The sequence below is a fragment of the Charadrius vociferus genome, unplaced genomic scaffold, assembly GCF_000708025.1.
Source record: "Charadrius vociferus isolate BGI_N301 unplaced genomic scaffold, ASM70802v2 scaffold375, whole genome shotgun sequence".
Lineage (NCBI taxonomy): Eukaryota > Metazoa > Chordata > Aves > Charadriiformes > Charadriidae > Charadrius > Charadrius vociferus.
This window is the reverse complement of record NW_009648440.1, coordinates 229,718-253,260: the sequence shown is the minus strand read 5'-3', so window position 1 is coordinate 253,260 and position 23,543 is coordinate 229,718. Positions and strand designations below refer to the sequence as shown.

Sequence of the window (23,543 nt, the reverse complement as noted above, 5' to 3'; positions counted from 1 at the left end):
TCAGTTCCTGAGTGCTGCTGCTGACCAAGCAGGGCAGCGAGAATATGTGCGAAGGGAGTGGTGGAAAGAGAGGACAGGATAACTGAGAGTAATGTGAAAAGGACGTCTAAAGAGAACAGCAACACGTTTCTCTCAAGCTTACATAATATACTGGCTAGCAGATAACAACTATAAAAAAATAGGTATTTCCTCATGCAAACCATTTAATTATGAGATTGAGCCCCAGTATTGCAAAATAAACTCCAACGCTACTGACTTATCCACATAGGAAACCGGCAGAATTGAAATCATCAGAGAGCAGTTATCATTGTAGCACTACATACTCTTTCATGCTCTACAATCTAAAGCATTTTAAAAAACCCAAACAAACAACAAACTGCTGTGAATCTAACTTCTAATATTTCAATAAACATTGAGATCACGATCTAATTTTGCAAGCATAAGGTGACTTGTAGTTTAGAACAGTTCTGTGGACTAGTTTATTTATACTGTAAAAAACAGCCTGGGGTATAAACTCTTCAAACTTTCCCAACCAGAAAAATCACGAGGAAAAATCATTGCATGTATCTGCAAAGGAAATAGCAGCACACTTCTACAAATTGATGGCAGCAATGTTTATCAATGCTTACCTAGAAAGCCAAGAAATGAGAAAAGTTGTCACGGAAATGAAAATGGCATCAGAAGCAGACAGGATGTCCCGCTAAGACATGAGCTAGAGGGGAAGGCAAAGCCACGTGTCAAATGAGGCTGCCACAGCCTGCAGTGGGATGAAGCATGATCAGGGACAGTCAGAGAAGCGCGACTATTCATCAGCTCCTCTTCACAAAGAGGGACTTCCCTCCCTGCTAGGTCTGGGACTGTCCCTACAGCTTGACTTTTGACTGTAATAAATTCTAGGGTAAACTGCATGGAATAGGAAAGGAGATGAACGTTCAAGCTGAGGGTCCACAAATCAGCCTAAAAAATGCACCAGTAAGCCCCTGGAAAACACTGTTAGAGAGTGCCCTGACATCTCCAAGGATAACAATAGTGCAATATGTACTCAAAAAGATGATTTGGATTGTTTAGTTGCTGACTTTGTCAGCCTTTTGAAGGACACAGAGAACAGTGCAACTGATACAGCCCCTAAAGCTGTTGGGAAAGTTGTTTTTTCTAACCTAATGGCTACAGTAAATAGTAGACTTCATGTCAAAACACATTCCTTCTACATGCCACGAGGTGTTGCCCATCATTAGCAGCCCACGAAACAGCTTTGTTTTCAGAGTGAGACTCACACCCATGCCTCTCTGGGTGGTTCTCTCACAACTGCTCCTTCCAAAGATAAGTCTTTCACCATGCGTCACACTATGTACATTGGCCAGCAGGCAAAGACTTTCCCGATCTTTTAGGCTGGTTAAGGTTTAAACCATTAAAGGCTTAAAGTTTAAAATTTCCCCTTCCTTTTCATCTAGTTTATGTATGTTCCCTGTAACATATGGAAAATGAATATGATGACAACCATAAAGTTGGAAGCATTCAGGAGCAGAAGTGGACAAATAACGGATTTTGGCTCAGAAGGTGAGCTGGAGACACAACAGAAAATCTAAAGAGGTTCTCTTTTGTTTTCAGATTTACTCCTCTTATGTAATATATTTTAAACTGTTCTGAACCAAAATAAAAATGCTGCTTTGAAACAAAGTCAGATGTGTACCTAATAATTTGGACTAATTTGTAAATAGGATTCTGCTCTTCCCTGTTCTAAGCTCTGCTTGTGTTACAATCTCTATTGTTAAAAAAATGTTGCCCATAGCCATATTCAGAAGTAATATAATTATAGCATTTATTACTACACTTAATGCAGTAGTTTTAATTCTTTTGCTGTGTGAACCTGAACACTTTATTCATGTTACTTGTCTCAAAGATAAATAAGAAACATCATAAAGCTTGCAAACACTAATACAGCATTAAACTCACTAGATTCTTCTTGAGGAAGGTTAAAATTGAAGCAGAACAAACCCAGTGCTATATCATAGAATCACAGAATTGTCTAGCTTGGAAGAGACCTTTAAGATCACGGAGTCCAACCATCAACTGCACACTGCCAAAACCACCACTAAACCATGTCTCTAAGCACCACATCTACCCGTCTTTTAAATACCTCCAGGGATGGTGACTCAACCACTTCCCTGGGCAGCCTGTTCCAATGCTTGACAACCCTTTCTGTGAAGAATTTTTTCCTAATATCCAATCTAAACCTCCCCTGGTGTAACTTGAGGCCTTTTCCTCTTGTCGTATCACTTCTTACTTGGAAGAAGAGATCTACCCCCACCTCTCTACAACCTCCTTTCAGGTCGATTTAAAATTAGTTATAGATTTAGCCCCACACGCATTTAGCTGAAAGCCAGAAGTGATTTAATCTTGAAGTCTAAGACTGGAAAGAGGTTTCCCTTATGTGGTAAAGGGAAACCAATGGCTTGAATTCAAGCCTGTACTGTTTCAGGATCACTCTTTGAAAGGGTCTGTCAGTGATTTCACTCTGCTTTGGTAGCTTAAAAAAAAAAAGCACGTCAGTGGTCACAAGGCAATTGGAAACAAAAACTTCTCACAATTATTTCCCTTCCAAAAGCATTGCAGAAAACCCTTTCTTCCTGTCAGGACTCCTCTACAAAACCCAAAGCATTTGCCCCGCACAGGCTCATGAGTGAGCTGGAGCTCATCACCCTATATGGTCATACTGCACAAACAAGCAACTAACCAGGACCCGTAAGCAAAAGAAGTGAAGTACGGTCCATTTAAAATAATATTCATACACTGCCCTGTGTTGCAATTCCACCTTATTGTATGGCCCAGAGGTGTCTTTTAATGTTCTGATGCAACTAAATGCTTCAACAAGTAAATTCAACCCAGACTCTGAAAGCAAAATGAGATTCCCCCATTTTGTAGTCCTCACAAGCAAACATGGCTCAACAGAAAAACCAAACATCTCTCGAGACGTGCAGATTATTTTCACTGAAAATTTCCCCCATTAAAATTCTTTTCTCCTGCATCCTTGACTAGCTAGAATTATCACTACTTCTTATGTCCCAAGGGCATCTACAACAGCAGATGGCATTCTGACTTTATCGCACTACCTAAAACACCTTCTGCTCTACCAGATGACCCTCAAGAAGAACCTACCTCCATTTTGCAATTCCTTGCTTTTATCTCTGCACGGTGACACAACAGCTACTACCCTTTTTGCTAGCTGGCACATTCTTTAACCACAGAGCTACAGGTGTTTCCCAATGGCCCTGACGGATTCCCCTGCATGTGAAAACCGTTTGACTGAATCAACAGCAGCACCTGCAGTCTGGGGGCAGGAGGAGGATGGATTAGATGACAAAAGTCTCTTCCAGCCCTATTTCCTTGTATTCTGTGATGCATATGTGATCGCACTATGTAGCATTTATGCCTTTTTGTCCTGACCTAAAAGCAGTTGCTTTTCAACATGCTGGAACACAAAGACAAGGTACCTGAACCGATGTTATCAGGTGCAGATTAGCAAGCTGCAGACAATGACAATGGGATTCTTAGCTAACTGCTGCTTTCAGTCCTGATGGGGGGCTCTCTGCCTGTGTTCTGGAATGAACCCTGGGGGGAAAAAAAAATCCTCTCCTGTGGAGATGTCTGAATATTTGTCTGGGAAGCCACAACCCAGCTCCAATATGTATCTGTACCTATGCCATAAAGCTTAGGGTCTCATGCTATGTAAGGTCTTTGCAAGAATGTTCCTATGGATTGCAGTCTTCATTCAGAACTGATCATTTCTGCAATGACCTCACTGATGCGAAAATTACTCCTGTTTTACACATTATTCGTAAAATACTTCTAAATCAGGAGACTGGACTCTATGACTGGATACAAGAAATGATAACCTTCTAACAGTTTCAAAATAAGGATGAGAAAAATAGCCTATGGTAAGAGGAAACTTCCAAATGATCAGATTAAAACTGACAATTCCCTTTTCTCCAAGGGTAAGGAACACGAGCAGTCATTCACCAGAGGAAAGGGCTAGTCTCCTTGATTTCAGCACAACCAAAAAACTATCTAAATTAAATGTGGGTGCTATTATTGGATAAAGTTTGTGCAATACCTTTTGGACCGCCCAAGGGAGTTTATGGCCAACTCTAGGAGTCATTCTCTGAGATGACCTACTGCAGTGCTCGGTGTAAAGCTAGAATTTGGCAGGGTTGCAGCAACAAAAGTAAAGCCAGTCTGAATACTCTGATATTATTGGCCTTTAAGCGCGGGCCATAGTAAAATCCCCTTTCCCCTGATGTGGGGGACCCAGGAATATCTGATAAAACAATAGCAAGAGTGGACATAAGTTCAAGAGTACCATGTTTCCCTGGCTTACTGCTTTTATTGAGCGGGGATGACAACAGTTACTTTGTCTCAGCCTAAGCAGAGCCAATTCCCTCTTGAGGGGCTTCAGGTTCCTCAGTTTTTTATCCTAAATCAAGCATTACTTTGTCAGGGAAACGACACCGTGAGCCAAACCAGTGTTCAGAAGCTGAACAAGAGCTGCAGGAGGGTCTTCCACCCTGGCAGTGCTTTTGGCTCTCTGTCAGTTTGCAGCGCCTGTCCCAGGCTGGCAGGCAGGAGGTGGTGGGCTCCCGGCCGGGCAGACACAGAAAGGATGCGGGAAGGGCATGAAGTCACTCTTCTACAGCAAAGCACAGGGTTATGTTAGAGAAGGATAGAAAAAGGGTGATAAAATTCGTCAAGAAGGAAGGGGGTGGGAGGAAAAGGAGTGGAAGCAGGAGGAGACCTCAGCTGGGTGGCAGCAGAGGCGGCCACAGCTGGTTGTGATTTGGTGAGCAGTCCCTTCCCCACCTGCCTACTCAGAGAGAGCCTGGGCTGCCCCATGTCCAGCTAGCACAGCCCTCCCACACCTCAAAGGGGATCAGTTACAAATCTCACTCCCCTTAAAAAAAAAAAATTAAAAAAAAAAGTCTTTTTAAAGAACCCCAGCTAGCGGGTGCAGTATTTCTGTGCTGAGGAGATCCATTCACTTAAAAGGAGACTGCTTTGTCTGCTGTTAGCCTTATGTCAGTAGGAAACATTTGCAGGCGCTGTTACATTCATTTCCAAGCCAGACTATGTTCAGCGTAGGCGATCTTCAGACAATGTAATGGATAAAAAACGAAGAGGGTTTTGCTGAGTGTGCACACAGTCAAACATTTTTTAGAAAGACTTAAAAGGTGGCCAAGTCTGAACGGATTTTAATGTGATAGCAAAAGCACATCTCTGACACAAAGGCCAAAGCTCTGTTCAACTGCAAATCAACTGTGCAAAGGCTTGTGTCAGGAGCAGATGATCGCTTGCCTTCTTTGACAGTTAAGATATTCCGAAAGCAAACTGCTGAGCAATGTATGACATTCTCAGGATATGGGAATTCCTGACATCCCATACATTTCTTCCATATAATTCTCCCTGATGAAAGCCCAATATTCACCACAGGACTGCTATTGACTTTTTCCTTTCCTTTTCCTTTCTTTCATTCTTCTGGTAATGTGTTTTAGTTTGGATAATAGGTGAAAAGCCTAAGGTTTTTGCCCTTCCTCTTCCCAAAGGGCTAAAATAGCAAGCAAATAAAGTTTCATCACTGTCCCAAAGATTAAATAATACAAGATGGCTAAAAACAAATCCAACCGCCTCAAACAAGACATATAACAATGTCTGCCTGCTACATTTTCAATGGAAATCTACCCATTAGATATTGCTGTCCACTGAAAGTTAGCCTGTGTGACCATTAGATATTGCTGTCCACTGAAAGTGGACATACACACACTAAAAATTCCATGTAAACTTTTTTTTTTGCTTTAAAATTTCTTCCTGGAAAGGATGTTCCTTTAGCTATCGTAGTAAGAGGTTAATTTGCACTGAAAATTGTTCCTTCTCATCTTCTTAGCAAAGCTGCATTTATGATTCAAGAGAAACAATTATTGTTTATTCAGTTTTTGTAATTTTTTTGCCAGTGTAAATTGATTCTTTTACTATGTTGATTTAGTATTAAACTTCATTAAAGTAATTTAAGATTGGCTTATCTAATTCACACCGACAACCTATATTTCAAAAATTGCTTTTGTTATCTCTTGGCAAATACTTGTTTCTTGGTTAATTCAACAATGTGACCTCATTAAGACCTATTTTCTTTTACTGAATATGACAAAGTACATACTCTTAAGTGTTACTATAAAACAGCAAAAGTGAAATACAATCAGACGTAAACAATCAGAATCATGTAGACATTTCTCTGCATATATGCATTTATCACAAACTTGATATATTGTGAAAATCAGTCATTCAAAGCAAGTATTCACATTCTTATTGCAAGTTCCAAGTGCTGAAGTTTCATAAATAAATAAAATAATAAAAAACCCCAACACTTAAGAGTAGTCCATAAACACCAACATGAGATTAGGAGCAAAAAAGGCCAATGCCAATGCAACTTGGAACATGCTAGCCAGACTGTAACCTTATGAGATGGGAGAGTAAGAATATCAACATTATGGTAGTCCTAACCCCTACAGCACTGGAGCATACATGGAATATTACTTCTGTTGTGCTTGTAACAACTGCAATAAAATTAATGTAACAGAATTGTGGGTATTTCAGACAAACACATTTGTTCAGAGTGTTTGTCTATAGAATTCCTTTGGTTTTTAACAATGTAGAATGTTTTGAGAGAAACATACACAGACAAAGAAAATAAATACCCTCTAAACTTGAAAATATTTGTCTTTTAGCTGTTAATCTGTTTCACAATTTAAAATGTGTAACAATAGTTGTAAGAGGAAAACCCCAAATATAGTCCCTAAACCAACCACAAATACTGACATCCTTGAGAAATCTAAATATTTTAAAGATGGAACCAAGACCAAACAAGCAAAGTAAAGAACATCCTTCTGTAGGACTTAATGCTAAAATTAACTGGCAAAAAAAGGGGGCTGGAAAAGCAATCATCAGATGAAGCCCAAGTATCTTCTGCTCAGGAAACTTGGGTAGATTCAAAGGAATAAGCTTTCAAAGTACGAGATGTTTTACTGAAATTTTTACTTAATGAAGCCTGTGGTGCTCTTATTTACTGTTCCTTGTTGTCTTACAGATTTTTACTGTTTAAATCCTTTCAAGTAAGCTAGAAATGAGAGTAACGTTTTCTCCAGGTTTCATTTCTATCCCGCTACTGTTCCCTATGCCTTTTCACCTCACAGCAACTGAAAACCTGTGTTGCACAGCGAGGGCAAAAACCAGACAACCAACCAACCAATCAAAAAATCTAAGAAACCTCTCAGTATCAAAACCCAAACCCTTACTATGAGAACTGTACTGAAAGGCTAAAACAAGAGGACAGAATGAGTGAAGACAACATACAGAGCAATATAAAGTACAAATCTGAACACTGTGGAGGTATCAGGTGGGGGCATTTTTGTTTGAGTAGCAATAGCATAGGACAGTATAATAGTGTCTGCCTCTACTGCAAAAGAATGAAGTGACTTTAAAGAAAAAAATAATTCCAAGAAGCCCCTAAAACACATCTGCATGTCTTGATAAGTGAAATGTAACTTTTTATTAAAACCACAAAATAGAGCTTTGAAGATCTATTAGCTCCTTTATGGAAAGATCAGAGTATGGTAAACGATCTGAACAATTATAAAGCAATTAATGACCATAATTATGCCAACTTTGATTAATCATGAGAAAATCAAACACCAGCCAGTGAACTTAATGAATGCTTATACTGGAAATGAGCAAGAATGTTCTTCTGTAAGAAAGAACATATCCATATGTCCCCATAACATAAGATGAGCTATGTGATACTGAAAAAGCACTATTTTCTTGGCATTTGCTTTTTTTTTAAGCCAAAAATCTAAATCTCAGGAATGCTACAATTTATTACCCATTATTGCAGCTTACTGAAAGAAGCGTATAAAATTACTAACTTTATATTCTGTAATGCCAACAAGACAGGTCTACCTCCCAACTGGAGCTATCTATTTAACTTATATTACGTACTGAAACTAGGTCCAGAAAAGTCATTTCGGATGTGTCATGGGAAACCATTGATGAGATGCTGTCAAAAAATAGTGTTCAGAATCCCCTTTTAAAACACTCTACATTTCGTAGGCCACAGATCGTTCAATGATTTGCTACTGAGCCTTTCTCCCACCACACTGAACTTTGCAAGAATCACATGAGAAAACCATGAAAGACTAAAAGAAATGGAAGAAACAGCAAGAACTCTTGATGTCCATGAATGAAATTACTCTTCACTGAATATAACTGTCTTCAAAAAACTTAAGAATTCAGATCAACCTGATACTTTTGCAGCATTTTCTATCAGCCTAAAGAGCTGCCTTAATGACTTCACACTGAGCTGAGGTCTCTGGCATGACCATACAGCAGAATAGTTGGGAAGCAGAGATATTCCATGTACTTACAGATGCAGTCTCAGGGGACCTTATTATCCTGACATTTAATAACATGCAAAAAAAAACCAAACCCAAAAAACCCCCAAATTTATCAAATTCTGTAGAGTCTTAAATTTAAGGTAGAGATACGGAGATTATTACCTCTTAGATTTAATCATGTTATTAATTCAGAGCAGCAGACTCAGACAATGAAATTTGAATTCTCCCTAACTTAAGCAAAAAAACAACTAACCCCAAAACTTGATCCTAGAGTCTGAGCAGTACATTTTGTGGGCAAAAGCCTGTTACACAGAAAATAAAAATCAAGGAATGTGGCTTAAAGAGGATTTCATCTAACTCAGATGTAGTAACAAGCACATCCCCAGTTATTATTTATTACCTATAGACCACAAAATTTCCAAGCTAGTTCAGGTATGTGTTACATCTGCAGCAATACTGATCTGTGAATTTACAAAGCAGGAGTCTCTGAAGCACAGGAGTGATTACAGAGTTAAGCATCGGTGTTGGGAGTTTTATGGGGCAGGTAATATTAGACATACTTAATATTACACACATTAATGTGAAGTTCATTCTTCACATAATCTGAAATAAACTTGTAGTGCTATGTGTACACATTGCCACAAATTAAACTCTCAAATAAATATGCAAAGGCTTCTCCTTAGAAAATCCACATTTAAGAATTATATTATGCCACTTCTCTCACAGGTGCACCAGAAGGAAGCTATCCCACTATAGCTTTCATATAGCAGTAGTTATGATTTGCCACTGACAAAAGCAAAAGCAAAATCAAAGCTGCAATTGAATGCAACCACAAAAGGCCCTAAATTAAGTACTTCTGGTCAGCCTATAAACGAAGACAAATTTCTCGTTTGCCTAGTGAGCCAGGATACCTTTCCTGTCACCATCCGGTGTCAAAAGTATCACTATGCACTACAAACTTTCCACACTACAGAAACTACAACCTCTTAGAAAGGTATGTTGCTTTTGAAGATTGCTTTCTTCTGGCAAAATGTTACCTCTTATGGTACTATAAAGATCCTAGTAAACATACTGTGATAACTCATGAACTGCAGACTGTATTTAAATTTCAAGACATTCATTTTTATTTGTTAAACAGTTCCACGGACGTTTGAAATCAGGTGGTCTTTACTGGTACCTTGAGGAAAGGAAAATAAGAAGTACAGGACAAAACCTACTAATTATTTTTCTTAAACACAGATAGTTTGTCATTAAATCTAACAGTAAAATATTCTAATCCTTCTGAGTGATGACCTTGTGAAGCGGGTTCTTACAAAGCTTGAGGTCATATTTACCTTGCAAACATGAAAAACCCAACACTGGCTAGATCTGTCAACTTTCTAGAGTATGTTTAAGACCAGTAAAAGTCAAAGTTTTTCAAGAAAGTCTCAAGGTAATGCTTCATTGCTTATGGCACTACACAGGTGTACAAAAGCAGTCTTTGTGTGAGAAGCATGTAGGACAATAAGCCAAGCGGGCTTTTAGGATACACATGCTGTTTCTTTAAGCCTGTGACAGGAAGCCAGAGCCCGGATGGGAAAAGTTCTTAGCAGAAATTCACTTAGTCAAAGCTCTGCCAATTTATAATTGGTGACTTCATCCATTACACCTTTTCTTTTTTTGGTTGTTTGTCGGGTTTTTTTGGTGTTTTTTTTTATTTTCCAAATCCTCACCAGGTATTTTGTTTGAGCACAAAAAACTTCCACAATTCTTCACAGTTAGCAAAATATATGGAACTAGATGATGACTTTCGTGTATTATTTCAAGGTAGGAGTGATAAAATTAGATAAATTATGAAAGTCATTCATTCCATACATGTTCTAGTATTACATAAATTCATGAGATATTTTGAGAATGATTATTTCCCCTTACCCTCTGAATCACAAAGCTTAATTTAAATGAACTGAAGCCCAATAACAAGGCTACTAATTCATTGACTTAGTGATTTATCAATCATTTACCTTCACAGGGAAAAAGAGATTAAAATAACTATGGCACTGTTTTAAAAAAGGGATGAGGATTTCTACCTGAAACAAATACAGAACGTAAGAAACTGCCTGTTTTGTCCTACAAAGTCACAGTGCAAAGAGTGGGAAATATGTGGGAAAACAAAGCACTGTGACTCTGGTATGAGCAGAAACAAAGATAAACCCAAATTATTCAAACAAGTAGCGCACAACTTTTTGGAAAGTCTGGAGCTAAAAATGAAACAGAAAGTGCAACTGATTCAGCAGTGTCAACTAATGAAACTGCAAGTCACTGTGCCATAAAAGAGCTGGTGCACTATAAACACTGGGAAGCATTCCCATGGAAAAGAGATGCACTGCAAATCACTCCTCCAAAATCAGTACTTAAAATAACCATAATTACAGAGTTCCTTGGTCAAAACATGTAGTTAATGTTACTAAAAGGAAATCAGACCAATGAAGTTCAATGCTCCAAAAAGTTTAAAATAAAAGTGTGTGTGTAAAAAATAAAATTTAAAAAGGAAGAAAGAAGTGAATTTGCTGTGTGTTTGCAAATATGTGCAAACAACACCACTTGACCAGACTGAGCAAGCAATACATTGTGAAGACAAAATCTACAGATCTTGGGCTGCTAATCTCCAGAGTGATCTTTAAAATCTGATAGGCAAAACATTTCACTTTTGTAGCTGGTTCAGGAACAGCACACACTTTGATTTACAGAACCTGATTAAAATGCGAGGCTGTCATAAATTAAAGCAGCCCAAGGTCATGCTTGATAGACGGATGGACAAACCTTACCCTGGGGCAGTTCAGAGGTTGTCATGACACACAGCCCACCTAGAAGGCATGCAAAGATCCTCTCCGGGAGAGGGGGCCACCGGGCACTACTCCTTGCCACAGAAGAGGAAGGTGGGACAGTGAGTGCAGCTCAATCCTGCACCTAGGCAGTGAAATGCTGAGTCTTTCTGGTGTCAGAAAAAAACCACCCTAATCTAGCAATCTCACTGAGGGGAAAGGAAGAAAAAAAAGAAGAAAAAAGGAAAAATTCATTTCTTCTCACCGTAGTATATTAGTGCAGTAGATGTGAATAAGGTATTGAGGTTCCCTGTGAACCGTGTGACTTGTCTTTAGCACCTTTTTAGCTTCACGAGGAGAAAATGAGGAAGTCTGCAGAATCTAGAAAATCTCACAGGTGCTAACATCACCCCTAAGTTTGAGAAACAGCAGAACAAGGTTAGGAAATCTCAGAAGGTAATCATAGCTGTTGGACTAGACAAGCGGAAAAAGGTGTGCCGTGACAGATCAGGAGGGTTACTGGGGCAGTGGTTATAGGAATAGATGGGGGAGACCTGATGCAAAAAACCCAACCCTTAAGTATTACACTTTCCCCTGTAAATATACTTGGACCGCTGCTGTTATTTTTTCAATAAATTTTTGGCTCCTGCTCTTGGCTACCAGATTTTGAACACCCACCCAACACACACACCCCCTCCCCCCCGCCAAACCATCACCACAACCGCTGCCCCCCCCCCGCCAACCAACCTCTAGAGGTTGAAATCAAGTAAATGACCTAGTCATGGGGGGGGAGAGGGGAAGAGGTCGAGTAGATGCTTTTGACACCGTTGGCATAAGAAGATAAGAAATTACTGTCTAAGGTAATAACCATTGAGAGGCGAGAGAAGCAAGGTATATGAATAGTTGAAAAAAACACATGCAGAAACATTATTATTCATACATTATCAAACTAAAAATACTTTTAAAGTACAAAGGTCTGCCTTGGGCTCAATTCTAGTGGGTTTTTTTTGTGCAAGACTTGGATAATGGAAGAACAACTATACTCATGAAATTAACGGATTACATTAAACTGAAAGGACTGCAAGCTTTCAGAAGGGGATGACCACATTTCTAAATTATGTTGCTGAATTTGGAAGACAGCTTGTAAAGTGAACTTTTACTTGTATGAAAGAAAAATAAAACACATTAAAAATGTGGAACAACGGAGTATGAGGCAGAAACATTTATTGGGTTATAACCAAACCAATCACAAAGTATATACCAGTTAACAATATGATGCAAGAAAGAAGGGCAAAGCCTAATTCTGAGACACATGGGTAAGGGAACTTTACATATGTAAGGAGATGACACATGCTACTAAGTACTTGAAGTATCTGCGGAAACGATGTTTTGGGCACCATACCTAAAGAGAGATACTTTGAACTGTCCACGGTTGATCAACAATGATAATAGGTTTGAAAACAAGACATATGAGGAAAGATGATAGGAATAAGGTCGTTTTAGTCTGTAAGAGGAAGTAAGTACAGAGATCTGACAGCTGTTGTACAGCATGTGCAAGACAAATATGAACTGTTCATTGGAAGAACCGCTACTGAATGGCATTGGCTTAACCTGCATCAACTAAAATATATTGGGGAAAGAAAAGGAAGAGGACTTTTCTAAACCAAGCAGCATGAAAGGTGAGTTACAGATTGTTTAATCCCCATTACGGATGTATTTTAAGAACAGGTTATACAACCCCTGTCAGGGAAAACAAACAGTTGCTCAATTCTGCCTCAATACAAGGATAGACTAAGCTGATCAACATCTCCTTTAGTCCAAGCTGCAGCCCTAACAGCAGCCCTGAGGTTTTTTTTTTTTTTAAATCTGCTTTGCACATGCATAGTCCCAGTTTCAATGCTATTGTAATTTCAACAAAGGCCAATATTTATTGCTTCAGTGACACGTTATTCTACACAGCTCTTAAGCTTAAGATGTTAGGTATTTCTAAATGGAGAAAAAAAGAGTTTGATTAACAAGCTTACTATAAACACATACCATCTTGCTAGTTTGAAGCTGTTGGTAGAAATCCATAACACTAAAGACAGAGCCAACAGAGCCCTTAACTCTCAAAGAGATTTAAACCAACTCCAGAACACATAACACAGAATTCCCATCTGGTAAAAGCATCTACTTGAGCAGCCCCATTCAAATTCTCCTAATTTGTAATAAAGACTGTGAGGCTACCTACTGTGAGGTACAAATAATCAAATTATTTAAACAGTAGCTAATAATGAACAACAACAAGGTTGAATATGGTTTACAAGCTTAATTTGGCTATTTGATGAAGTAGATGGGAGAATCTCAGAACTAAGAAATTCCCTCCTCTTCCCCCCACATCAGACTTCCAATGCTGAAAGTTCACAAGTAAAAGCAAAAACTATTCAGATTTTAGTTCTCACAGTCTACACAGGATGGCCTGACACTTTAGAAAGAAGCACCTAATGAGAGCTGATGATCTTACTCGTGTCATATTTAACTACCTAATGTGTGGCTGTATGGAAGCAGAACCAGATTATTCGTGGAGGTGCATATTAAAGGATGAAGTTGAAATGAGAGAAGTTCAGATTAGATACTAGGTTAAAAAAACAGACGTTCACAATGTGGCAGTCAGGCAGTGGAACAAGCATCCCCAAGAGGCGTGGCATATCCATCCTCGCAGTTAGTTTAAAAAAGCCCTGAGCAACCTTCTCACGGATATCCAAATGTCTCCTGAGAAGAAAAACATTGGGCTACCTGCTAGATCTTGGTAATTTTTTTCTATTATAGAGCTGACTAAAGAATAGGGACATATTTTTCTGTTAAATACTGCCTTATAAAATTTATTTAGCTTCTATCTTCCTGTGACCTGCTATCACATTAGTCTAACGAAGTTGAAAGGCAACTCCCTTCATCAGGCAGTTCCAAAAAGTCATATTGACTAATGGCCCAGGACACATTTTGCTGGGTCTGAACTATAAACTTCTTGGCTGAAGTGAAGTTTTGAGTCAGTTACTTCCATTCTTATCATCCAGAGGGATGCAGCTGCCAATGCAAAGAGTGGAGATGGCTAGGGGAAATCGCCATTAAAAAGACTCTGTGTTAGTTTAGTTGAGATATAAAGCAATCTTTCCACTGCTGTAAAACTCAGTTCAGAGGTTTTTCTGTTCAAGGATTACATACTGTCTGTATTTGAAGAAGCTGCTTAGCGACACTGCTCGCTTCTATGAGGAGAGCAGCAGATTGTTATACCGCATCAGGGTTATAAGCATGTAAGACATCGTTAATTAGGGGACCTCAGAGTTATCTCTGTATCTCTATGCATTGTAATAAAGGCTTTTGCTCAGTGAAGAAACCAGCTCTTTACTACTCTCCACCACTTTACCAGATGTTTTTAGCAGGAAAAAAAAAAAGTGTCTTTTTAATGTGCCCTACATCTGGAGCATGCTTCTGTAAGCAGTTTCAAGATCCTGCTTTGCCCACTGACTGCTGGTTTCAGCCCCAGCTCAGCCCCTTTAAGCGGGCTGGCAGAAATTAAAGGATATGGACAGGAACAAGCAGCCAAAACCACGGAGTGATAAGAGGGATAGATAGAAGGAAAAAAGACGTTGTGCAAGCAGGTGTAGGAAGCACTCCTACTTAATGTTTAACCACAATACTAAATGGGGGTGGCTTGGGCTAGGCTGCCTAATAGAAATCTGTGGCTGTGGTTCTCCTTCCCCTCAAGGAAGCTGTGTAGACTGAAGATGTTGAAGAAGCTGCATTCAACGGACAGAATGAAACTGGTGAAGACACTTTAGCAAGGCACAGGAAAAACAATTTAAAAATCTTTTTAAAGAGAAAAAAGTCTGTCAAAAATGCCAGGACCTTTCCCACCTTTAAGAGGGCTCAGTACAGGAAGCCTGAGGATATTCCCAAAAACAGCTTCCAATAATTTGAAGACTAAAATATTTTCCTTACATTTACAGAACTTCATAGCCTAGATGATGCAAGAAAAAAAAAGAATGCAGTGTGTTTATGAGACCTTCTATCTTAAAATCTATTCCCATTGGATATCCCTGGCTTGGGGCTCCTAGAGGGATCTTTCCAGCCTACAGCTGAGCTTGACAAACACAAAATTCAAAAATCTCTCTGGTCATATTCTATTCCATAGGCAATTGCAATAAAAACAAACAAAAAAATCCCCAATAAACACACAACAAAACCAAACAACCCCAACCATTTTTTGTTAAAAAGAGAAGCAACAACCCCCCCCCCGCCCCCCATACTTCTCTTATATTCATAAAGCCCCTTATGCCAACTCAGCTTTTACAGGCAACAGAAATTCCAGAGTTTATGCTGCAGAGGTTTAGCAAGGAACCATCTGAGCTCACGTCTATTCTCCTCCTCAGCTGAGAAGGACACTAAAGGAAGAAATTGGTAACAGTGAAAGCAAGCCCTTTAGCAGGATGACCCCAACAGAAGTTTTAATAACCAGCCTACACAGTTTTTCATTGTCAGCATACTCAGGCAATTGGGGAGTCATAACAATCTGCATGGGTCTTGGTGGGAAGAGCAGAGGTTGCCAGAAGGAAGAGTTTGGAAGGCACATTACCAGGGCTAGGCTATGTGTACATGGCTGAAACATAAGCTGCGTTTCTGCAAGTGAGCTCTTTTAATAGGAATCCAGTTTATTTATTTATTCGGAAGCAGATGGCATCCTCTCAAGATGTTATGCAGAACATGACACACAAAACAAGTATTTTCATCTGAGCATATTTTTTCTAATCAACTCCCTGCTATTCAGCGCTAAATGACAAACAAAAATTTAGTCTCCAGAGTCTGGTAATACTGTAGGCTAACTGAGGATATAGCAGTAAGTGATGAAATGTAATGACTTGCAATACACTAGACCGCAGAATAGATGACCTCAGTGTCTTTTGACTTAAATGTTATATAAAAAGAAAAGCATTCCAACTGTGGGGAAAAAAATTTACAAATTGCAGCCTCCATGCTGATGAGCAGATTTGATGGGCAAACCCCATCACCTAAGGTTAGTCAGAAGTGTCTATCGCAACTTTTAGTATTTGTACAAAGGAAAATAAGAGGCAAGAAATCCTATCATAAAGTATGTTAGTAATATTGCCATGCAACCACTGTATTGTAGGGTTCTATATGACACTGCTGATAGCTTTCATATTATGGTTTTATGCAATTCCTCCTGAATCATGACCTTTAATCTCCATTCACTGCAAAGCCTAAGCAACCACTAAAAAGGCTTGTGGAAGGATCTCATGTTAAAGAAAACCTTATCACTACATACAGACACAACATAATTTAGAAGAAAGCCAAATACTAGGAAACACTCCCCTTCTCCTGATCCCGCCTACTCCACACCTCAAATCTGAGACCACCGTGTGCCACCTTTAATAGATACTATATGATTTCCTTTTAACAGGGAAGTCATATATACCCAACTGTGTTGATGTACAGAGGTCCATTTACCACACAATAGTACAATACTGTACATCAAAAGCGAGTCATCCTCTCATTACAGCCTCATACAACGCATAATTAAAATATAAGGGACTCCCACAAACTACAGTGATTTTAGAATTTTCTGCATTATTTTCCAATAATTTAACAATTTACTGGTTTTGTTTTTAAAGAAGAACATGCTGAAAGAATACTAACACTAACTCAAGGAATTTGTATGTTGTTATGCACTATACGAGGGTGGTCCAAATTCAGTAGTCATTCTATTCACATCCAAATTTAAGGTCTCTTTCCCCTCCTGCCAGTATGTCCAGCTTCTTTTCAATGCCTCCCTTGCACCCCAACCTAAGACCATCTCCTTCCACTCTCTGTGTAAGGAGGTCTTTCCCCCTCCTCTCCCTCTCCCATACAAATAGCCCCGCTTTCCATTTCTTCCATTGGCAGCAGCTGCTCCTGCAGAAACCATCCCGAGACTGCTAAACCATTGCTTGAGAGGGCACAGGTCTGGGAGAGCTGCTGCTGCCAGGCAGGGCACGCAGTTGCTGCAGGAAACATGGGGCAGATGCTGCTCCTGGCGGATTCCCTTCCACAAGCAGGAGCTGCAAGCCTGGATCCCTGGGAGGCAGGGCAAGGGAGGGACTTCAGGACTTGGACCACACTTGCTGCTCAAACGGTTCTCCATCTACTTTGGGAAACGGGCAGCAGACTCCAAAGGTGGATGGATCCTCTGGGCTCAACTCCACCCGTGACCTGCTTATTGGGATCAACTACTATGTGCTAGATGCTAGAAGAAAACAGAAGTTGTATCTTTTGCCAAATTAACTGCATCTCAAGGAGACTTGTACCCAAACTTTTAAGGATCAAGAATGCTAAAAGTTTACAAAATCATAGCTGTATTAGTAAGAAATTTTAACATCCTCTTTCCCGTCTTATAAAGGTAAATTGAGTCTGTAAATACAAAGCAGTTTTAGTGTGAATACTCAATTTCTTACCAATGACTTACTCTCACTTTACTTTGTTGTGCCTGAACGTGGGTAAGAGTAAAAAAACAAACCTTAGGTTTTGTTCACATGTGTAATTCTTATTTTTAGAAGAGTCTGGGCCATTATTATTTAGATGATTTTGCCTAACTCAAGTGCCCTTGAGAAAATTAGCCTGCATCACTACTTACCCCCTCTCTGGTACATCCAGAATGCTGAAAAGATTTAACAGGTATGCAAATATCAGTGGAGGTGGCCAAGGAAAGTTAAAACTTCAGTTTTTCATATTTGTGAAGTTTTTCTTATTTAGTTTTTGGTATTGAACTGGACGTCCAGACAATTTCCAAGCATTGCCAGCCAGTCTGATTTTGTGTTCTCTCTCCCCTTCTGGGGATGCATAGCTGAGACAATGACTGAGAACCCTAAACTCTAATAGCTCCATATGAAGGAGTTGCTAAGCTTCAATCTTCCTCCTTGGTCTGGCTCTTCCACAGCTAACCCTATGGAAATCCAGCCAACTCAAGACTAGTGAAAACCTGGCAAACTAGCTAGTAAGAAAGCTATTCAGACCTATCCTTCACCTCTCCTTTTCCTAAAAAAACTCACTCTGAATGTGCATCTCATGAGATACTAGGTGAGATATTTTTTAAAATAATTTACCCCCTCACCCATGATAACTGAGAAATACTGAGATCAAGGTAGTCACTTTTTGGATTTAGTCTTTAATAGCTTCCTGATGAGAATAAAAGCTCCCTGGGCAAACTAGGGAGCTTACAATTCACCTTGATTATGAAAATTCAGAAACGGAGGAGGGTGTCACTTCCCTCATTAAAGAACACAGAATAATCTGTCATTCCTTGTATTCAGAAATTAAACAGAACATCACAAAACACACAGTGGATTGTTTGAAATACCCATTATTACCATATTAAATTTTCCTACCTGTATTAATATAAGAAAAAAAAAAAAAACTTTGAATTCTTTGGTGAAAGTGTGTTGCCCTGCACTGCCACAAATACGTCTTCACACAATCACCAACTTTAAAAAAAGACATAGCAGGTTGTTCTTTCCGTATGATGAAAATTATTTTTAAATTATCTATGTCAACCAAATGTTATGCCTGGTAAAATAAGAATTAGCTTTGCAGTTACAGCTGGTTTCAACTCATTTCCATATTTCTCAAAAGTGCCCACTGAATTTGAAATCTGTCCAGAAAACCAAGGGATGTGGGGAGAATACAAAGTGACAAATCTGTTTACACTGGAGGGGTTTTTGAGCTGACTATCCGCCCCAAAAAAGGATGAATGAAAATCAGTATTCTTTACTTAAAAGCATCTAGATTTTGTGGGTTTTGTTTTTTGTTGTTTTTTTTTTTTTTTTCCAAAATGATTGTTTTATACAATTTTTTAAAGGATGCCATATATGGATCTACAGTAGAGAAAGGTTCTTCACAGTAAAGACCTTAGTAGGAACCAGACCAGACATCCGCCTTCTTTCCCAATGCCTATCCTAATATCCTAACAGGGCAATAATTAGAATCTCTGAACATCTGTACAGTATAAAAGTAATTTCATAAATAACAGAGTGAATTATTCCATAAATAATAATGGTTAATAATGCATAAAGTTGTACAAAAAAATCCTGAATTACAATTTTCAGGTCTGTCACAAAAAGTTTCCTTATTTCTAAAGCAAGGGAACTTAACATTCTTTGTAAAACTATACCATTTCTATAACTACAATTTATTCCCATTATCGTTATAAATGCCTACTTTTTTTTAAAATGGTCATTATCTCTTGGACTCAATTAAATTTTAGCAAAAAGTTCTCAGGACTAAGTGGAAGCTTTGTCAAAAGCTATTATCTTTCTGTTTTGAATTTGACACCCTTTGATTTCTTTAGATGTTCCCTTGTCTTATTCATTCGATTCCAGAATAGAAATTTCCAAATACATCACTCGTTATTTCATTGTGTCTATAATTTGTTTCTTCTCTAAAGTAATCATGTTTTCAGTATTCCCTTCAGATACGTGATTTTTTAATTATTATTTTATATCCTCTTTGTTCCTGTTGTACCAGCTTTCATCAATGGCTGAGCCTACATTCTCCAACTGTGTATACACTGGACGTTCACCTGGAGACTTCTCACAAGGAACTAGTCTAAGAAGGCAGCCGGCCAGTCTCTCCACTCCCTCTCATTCTAGGTCGCCTTAAAAATGATATAGCAATCCAAGTTGAATTTGAGGGACAGCAGTGCTAACACATGGATGACACTAAGGCAGCCAACACGTATTATTCACCGATTCATTATACACCAAGATTAATTAAGAGTAGTGACAAATGTGTATGACAGAGAAACCTTGAGAACTTCTTTAGTTCATTATTAAACCAAGTCTTCTTGGAGTTGCCCTCAGCAGTGTTTAATATTCCTATCTGCATCCCAGGCTAAAAACTCTGTTTAGGAGGCAGCAAGGAAAACGATCAGTTCAAGTTATCTTCCTGCTTTCATCACCTTGCTCAGCCTCCCACTTTAGATATTTCCCTCTGAAGTTTCTATTTTCTTAAGGAGTAAATAACTAAGTGTTTCTCCGCAAATTTTGTACCTTTGCTGCTCACTGCATTTTATTTCAAAAGATCACTAGTAAGTATAAGTAAGCACAGATCCTATTATAGAATCTTACGCCATCCCAATGTTAACCTTCTGACACAACTAAAATGAACCATTAAGCCTACTCTGTCTTCCATCTTCCCAGTCAGTTTCTTAGCAGTCTTTTGAAACACAATTACTTACTTTCTTTAGTTGTCTCTTTCAAGGAATATTTCCAAACAAAATAAATCACAATCTGTACTTCTTTATCCACGGTTTCACTGAGATGCTCAAAGAACTCTTAATACAATAGTAAGATGTTCTCCCGGTTTTCAGATGTGTTCCAACAGAGATTATTCTAGTTCAAAGCACCAGTGTTTATGATTTACCTTTGTTTCTTAAAGGCATATAAAATATAATAAACTTTAAAGCATTTTAAATTAAAAATACTTACTAAATAAAAAGCAAGCTTTTTAATGCTTTCTAAGATTGCAAAATTAAGAAAATAATTACTAGAGCAGAATTAAGTATTTGACAATTTGTGGTCTAATGCATTTTAGTGTGTGTTCTTAAACAAGTTTACAATATAAATGGTATGTACAGTAGCTAATTTAGATGTTTTTGTTTGATTTGAAAAATTACATACAGTATCTTGGGCTGCGTAGGAAGTACAGCTATCCCAGGGCAATACAGGATCTGGCTATTTCGTTAGGTCTCATTATGAAAAAAGGTATTTTTGCAGTCACCTGTAAAATGCAAAGCTGTTTCCAGCCATTTTCCAAGCAGCTAGCTTTAAAAAGAATTTTTTTAAGTCTCAGTTTTGCATCTCCTTGAATCTAACCATTTTCTCTCTTTCATCAGCATTGATGGAAAAAACCTGTAGTAGTTTATTTACTAATTCTTTCTATGGTATTTTATCCTACCTGTAACAGTCTCCCTATGAGGATGTTTTCTCGACTGAAGATTTAACTGTGCTCTCATCATATCCCTTTTTCATTTTAAGTAGATAATATGATCTAGGAAAATCTTCCCTGAACTCTATTATGATTGTTTTGGTCCGTTTTTTATGGATTTTTGTATCACCCTATTAAGGTTAATCTTCTTTTCAAGAGAACACAGATTCATAATGACAGTTTCCATAGCAAACATACATTCCTCCACTTCACAGCCTTAACAAAGACGGGAGATGTAACTTTCTAAAAAAACTGAAGCAGAAAGAGACTAAAGAAGTTGCTGGTTACCCTGCCTGGCACAAACGCAAAAGGCACTGCATTAGTATTTCTGATTGCGCTTCACATTTCTGCTGTATTATCAAAAGCTGTTCTGAAGTTCTACAATTTTGACAATGGTGGAAGAAAAAAAAAATCTAGCTCAACACTTTTGTTCTATCATTCAGTCTGATCTTCACCACATTTTCTCTGTGTAGACGTATGCAAAATAGGTTGAAAGTGAGAGTTGTAAACAGAGCCTTTTCTTCATTGTGCTTCATCCTTACTAAGTTTTGACACAGCAGGTATAACAAACGTGTCCTCAGAAATTACTTTTCTCTCGTATTAGTACAAATACTGTAGGAGGACATAATGGCTGAGTAGTCAAGAGATATGTAGACTCCAGATCCTCACTCCATGTAAACTAATGCATCAGAAGAACTGCACAGCTGAGAGCATTGTGTTTACCAGTGGGCCTGCAGGTGTAACACAAATTTCAGAGAAAATAACAGTTTTTCAATCAACTTAGGTTGAAGATTTTATATCCAAACTAAGTATTTATTAAGAACTTTCTTCTCTCCCCCTCGCCTTTTTTTTTTTTTTTAAATACATTATATCGAGTTCACATTAAAGGTTTTTCAGGGACAGAATTAAAACACGGAAAAAGCATGTCTCTGTCTCCCTCCCCAGGGACACATCCTCTCCCTCATCGTCACTTTCCGAAGGCTGATAAAAATACGCCTGTCCTTAAAGGAGCAGTTGGTTAGGCCATATAATAACCTGGGGTTGGGCAAGTGAGGGAAAGGAATGGGACCACTCTTTTCAAAGTAGCTACCTTTTGCATCAGCTAAGCTGTATCAAAAACTCTACACCGATGTAGCATCCAACTAAGGCGTCTCTGTTCTAAGTCATGGAGGGTGGCAGAAGGCAGAGAAAGCAAGAAACCAGTCACTTAAACCTTACGTTCTCAGGAAGACTGCCTTAAAACTCAAGCAAACCCTGCACCTAAATCCTGCTTTATTATTGTGATAATCTACTGACATATATAAAAATGGCCTAGAAAATGAGAGGTTTTCACAAGAAAACCTTTCTCAAGCCTGGAGTACCACGTAAAGTCACAACAATCTGTACCAGAAACTGCACAAGCGATGGGGTGGGGTGGTTGGGGGGGAGACAAAAAATCAGAACGGTATAGGGTAACAGATCAATTTTCCATGTAATACAGACCATCCAGTTTACCGTATTCCTTAACACTTTTGCATTTCTATTAAGCTAGAAAACATAGATAAACAAGAAATGGGCAACAATTCAGAATATTATTTTAGTTAAGAGTAAAGGAGCTGAAGAACTTGAAAGTGATTTAGCAGTAATATAGATAGACTATTTGATGGTAGCTTGAAATGTTGCAATACAGTACATAAGGGAAGTAATAATGTGAACTCTTAAAAGAATAGAATCTAAATGAAATGCAACTTCTACAGAAAAAAAAACCACACCAAAGGTGTCTTAACGGTTGATTAAATGAAAACTGGTTTACTCTTTACTCTTAATGATTCGCTAAATGCATACACAATAGAAAACATACAAAATTACACACCGCTGCATTTGACAGAGAAGTTTAACCAGTAATTTCAGAAGTTAGGCAGGCTTTACAAAGAACATTAACCTATTGCATAGGCTTTTGCTTGCACTAATAGAACACTCGGTTGCTTTCCAGATGGCTCAGCAGAGATCAAGCCACCATCCAAGTGCAACATACAAACACACTGAAAAAGGAAGTTCCTGTCTTAGAGCTTCTTTTGGAATCACATTTTACTACTTAACCAAAACAAAAACAAACAAAAGGAGGGCTCAAAGCTGCTTCTGTCCTTCCAGGACACTAAAAAGAAATCCGACAAACTGTAACACATCACACCAACTTTTCTTTAGTTGTACTGTCCGCTCTAATTCACACAGCAATGAACTGCAACTCTCCTCTCACTTTTGGTTTTTTTTTTTTTTTTTTTTTTTTTAGTGGTCTACTGAGATTACTTAGATTAACCCA

At 38.5% G+C, this 23,543-nt stretch overlaps 1 protein-coding gene across 1 annotated transcript in view; it reads right to left on the bottom strand.

Moving 5' to 3' along the window:
* The window catches only part of CDYL (chromodomain protein, Y-like), a 54,652-nt gene that overhangs the window by 25,293 nt on the left and 5,816 nt on the right, over nt 1-23,543 (bottom strand). The window contains 1 exon segment of the mRNA XM_009885410.1: nt 23,011-23,027. Within this exon segment, the coding sequence (XP_009883712.1) occupies nt 23,011-23,027 (17 nt within the window).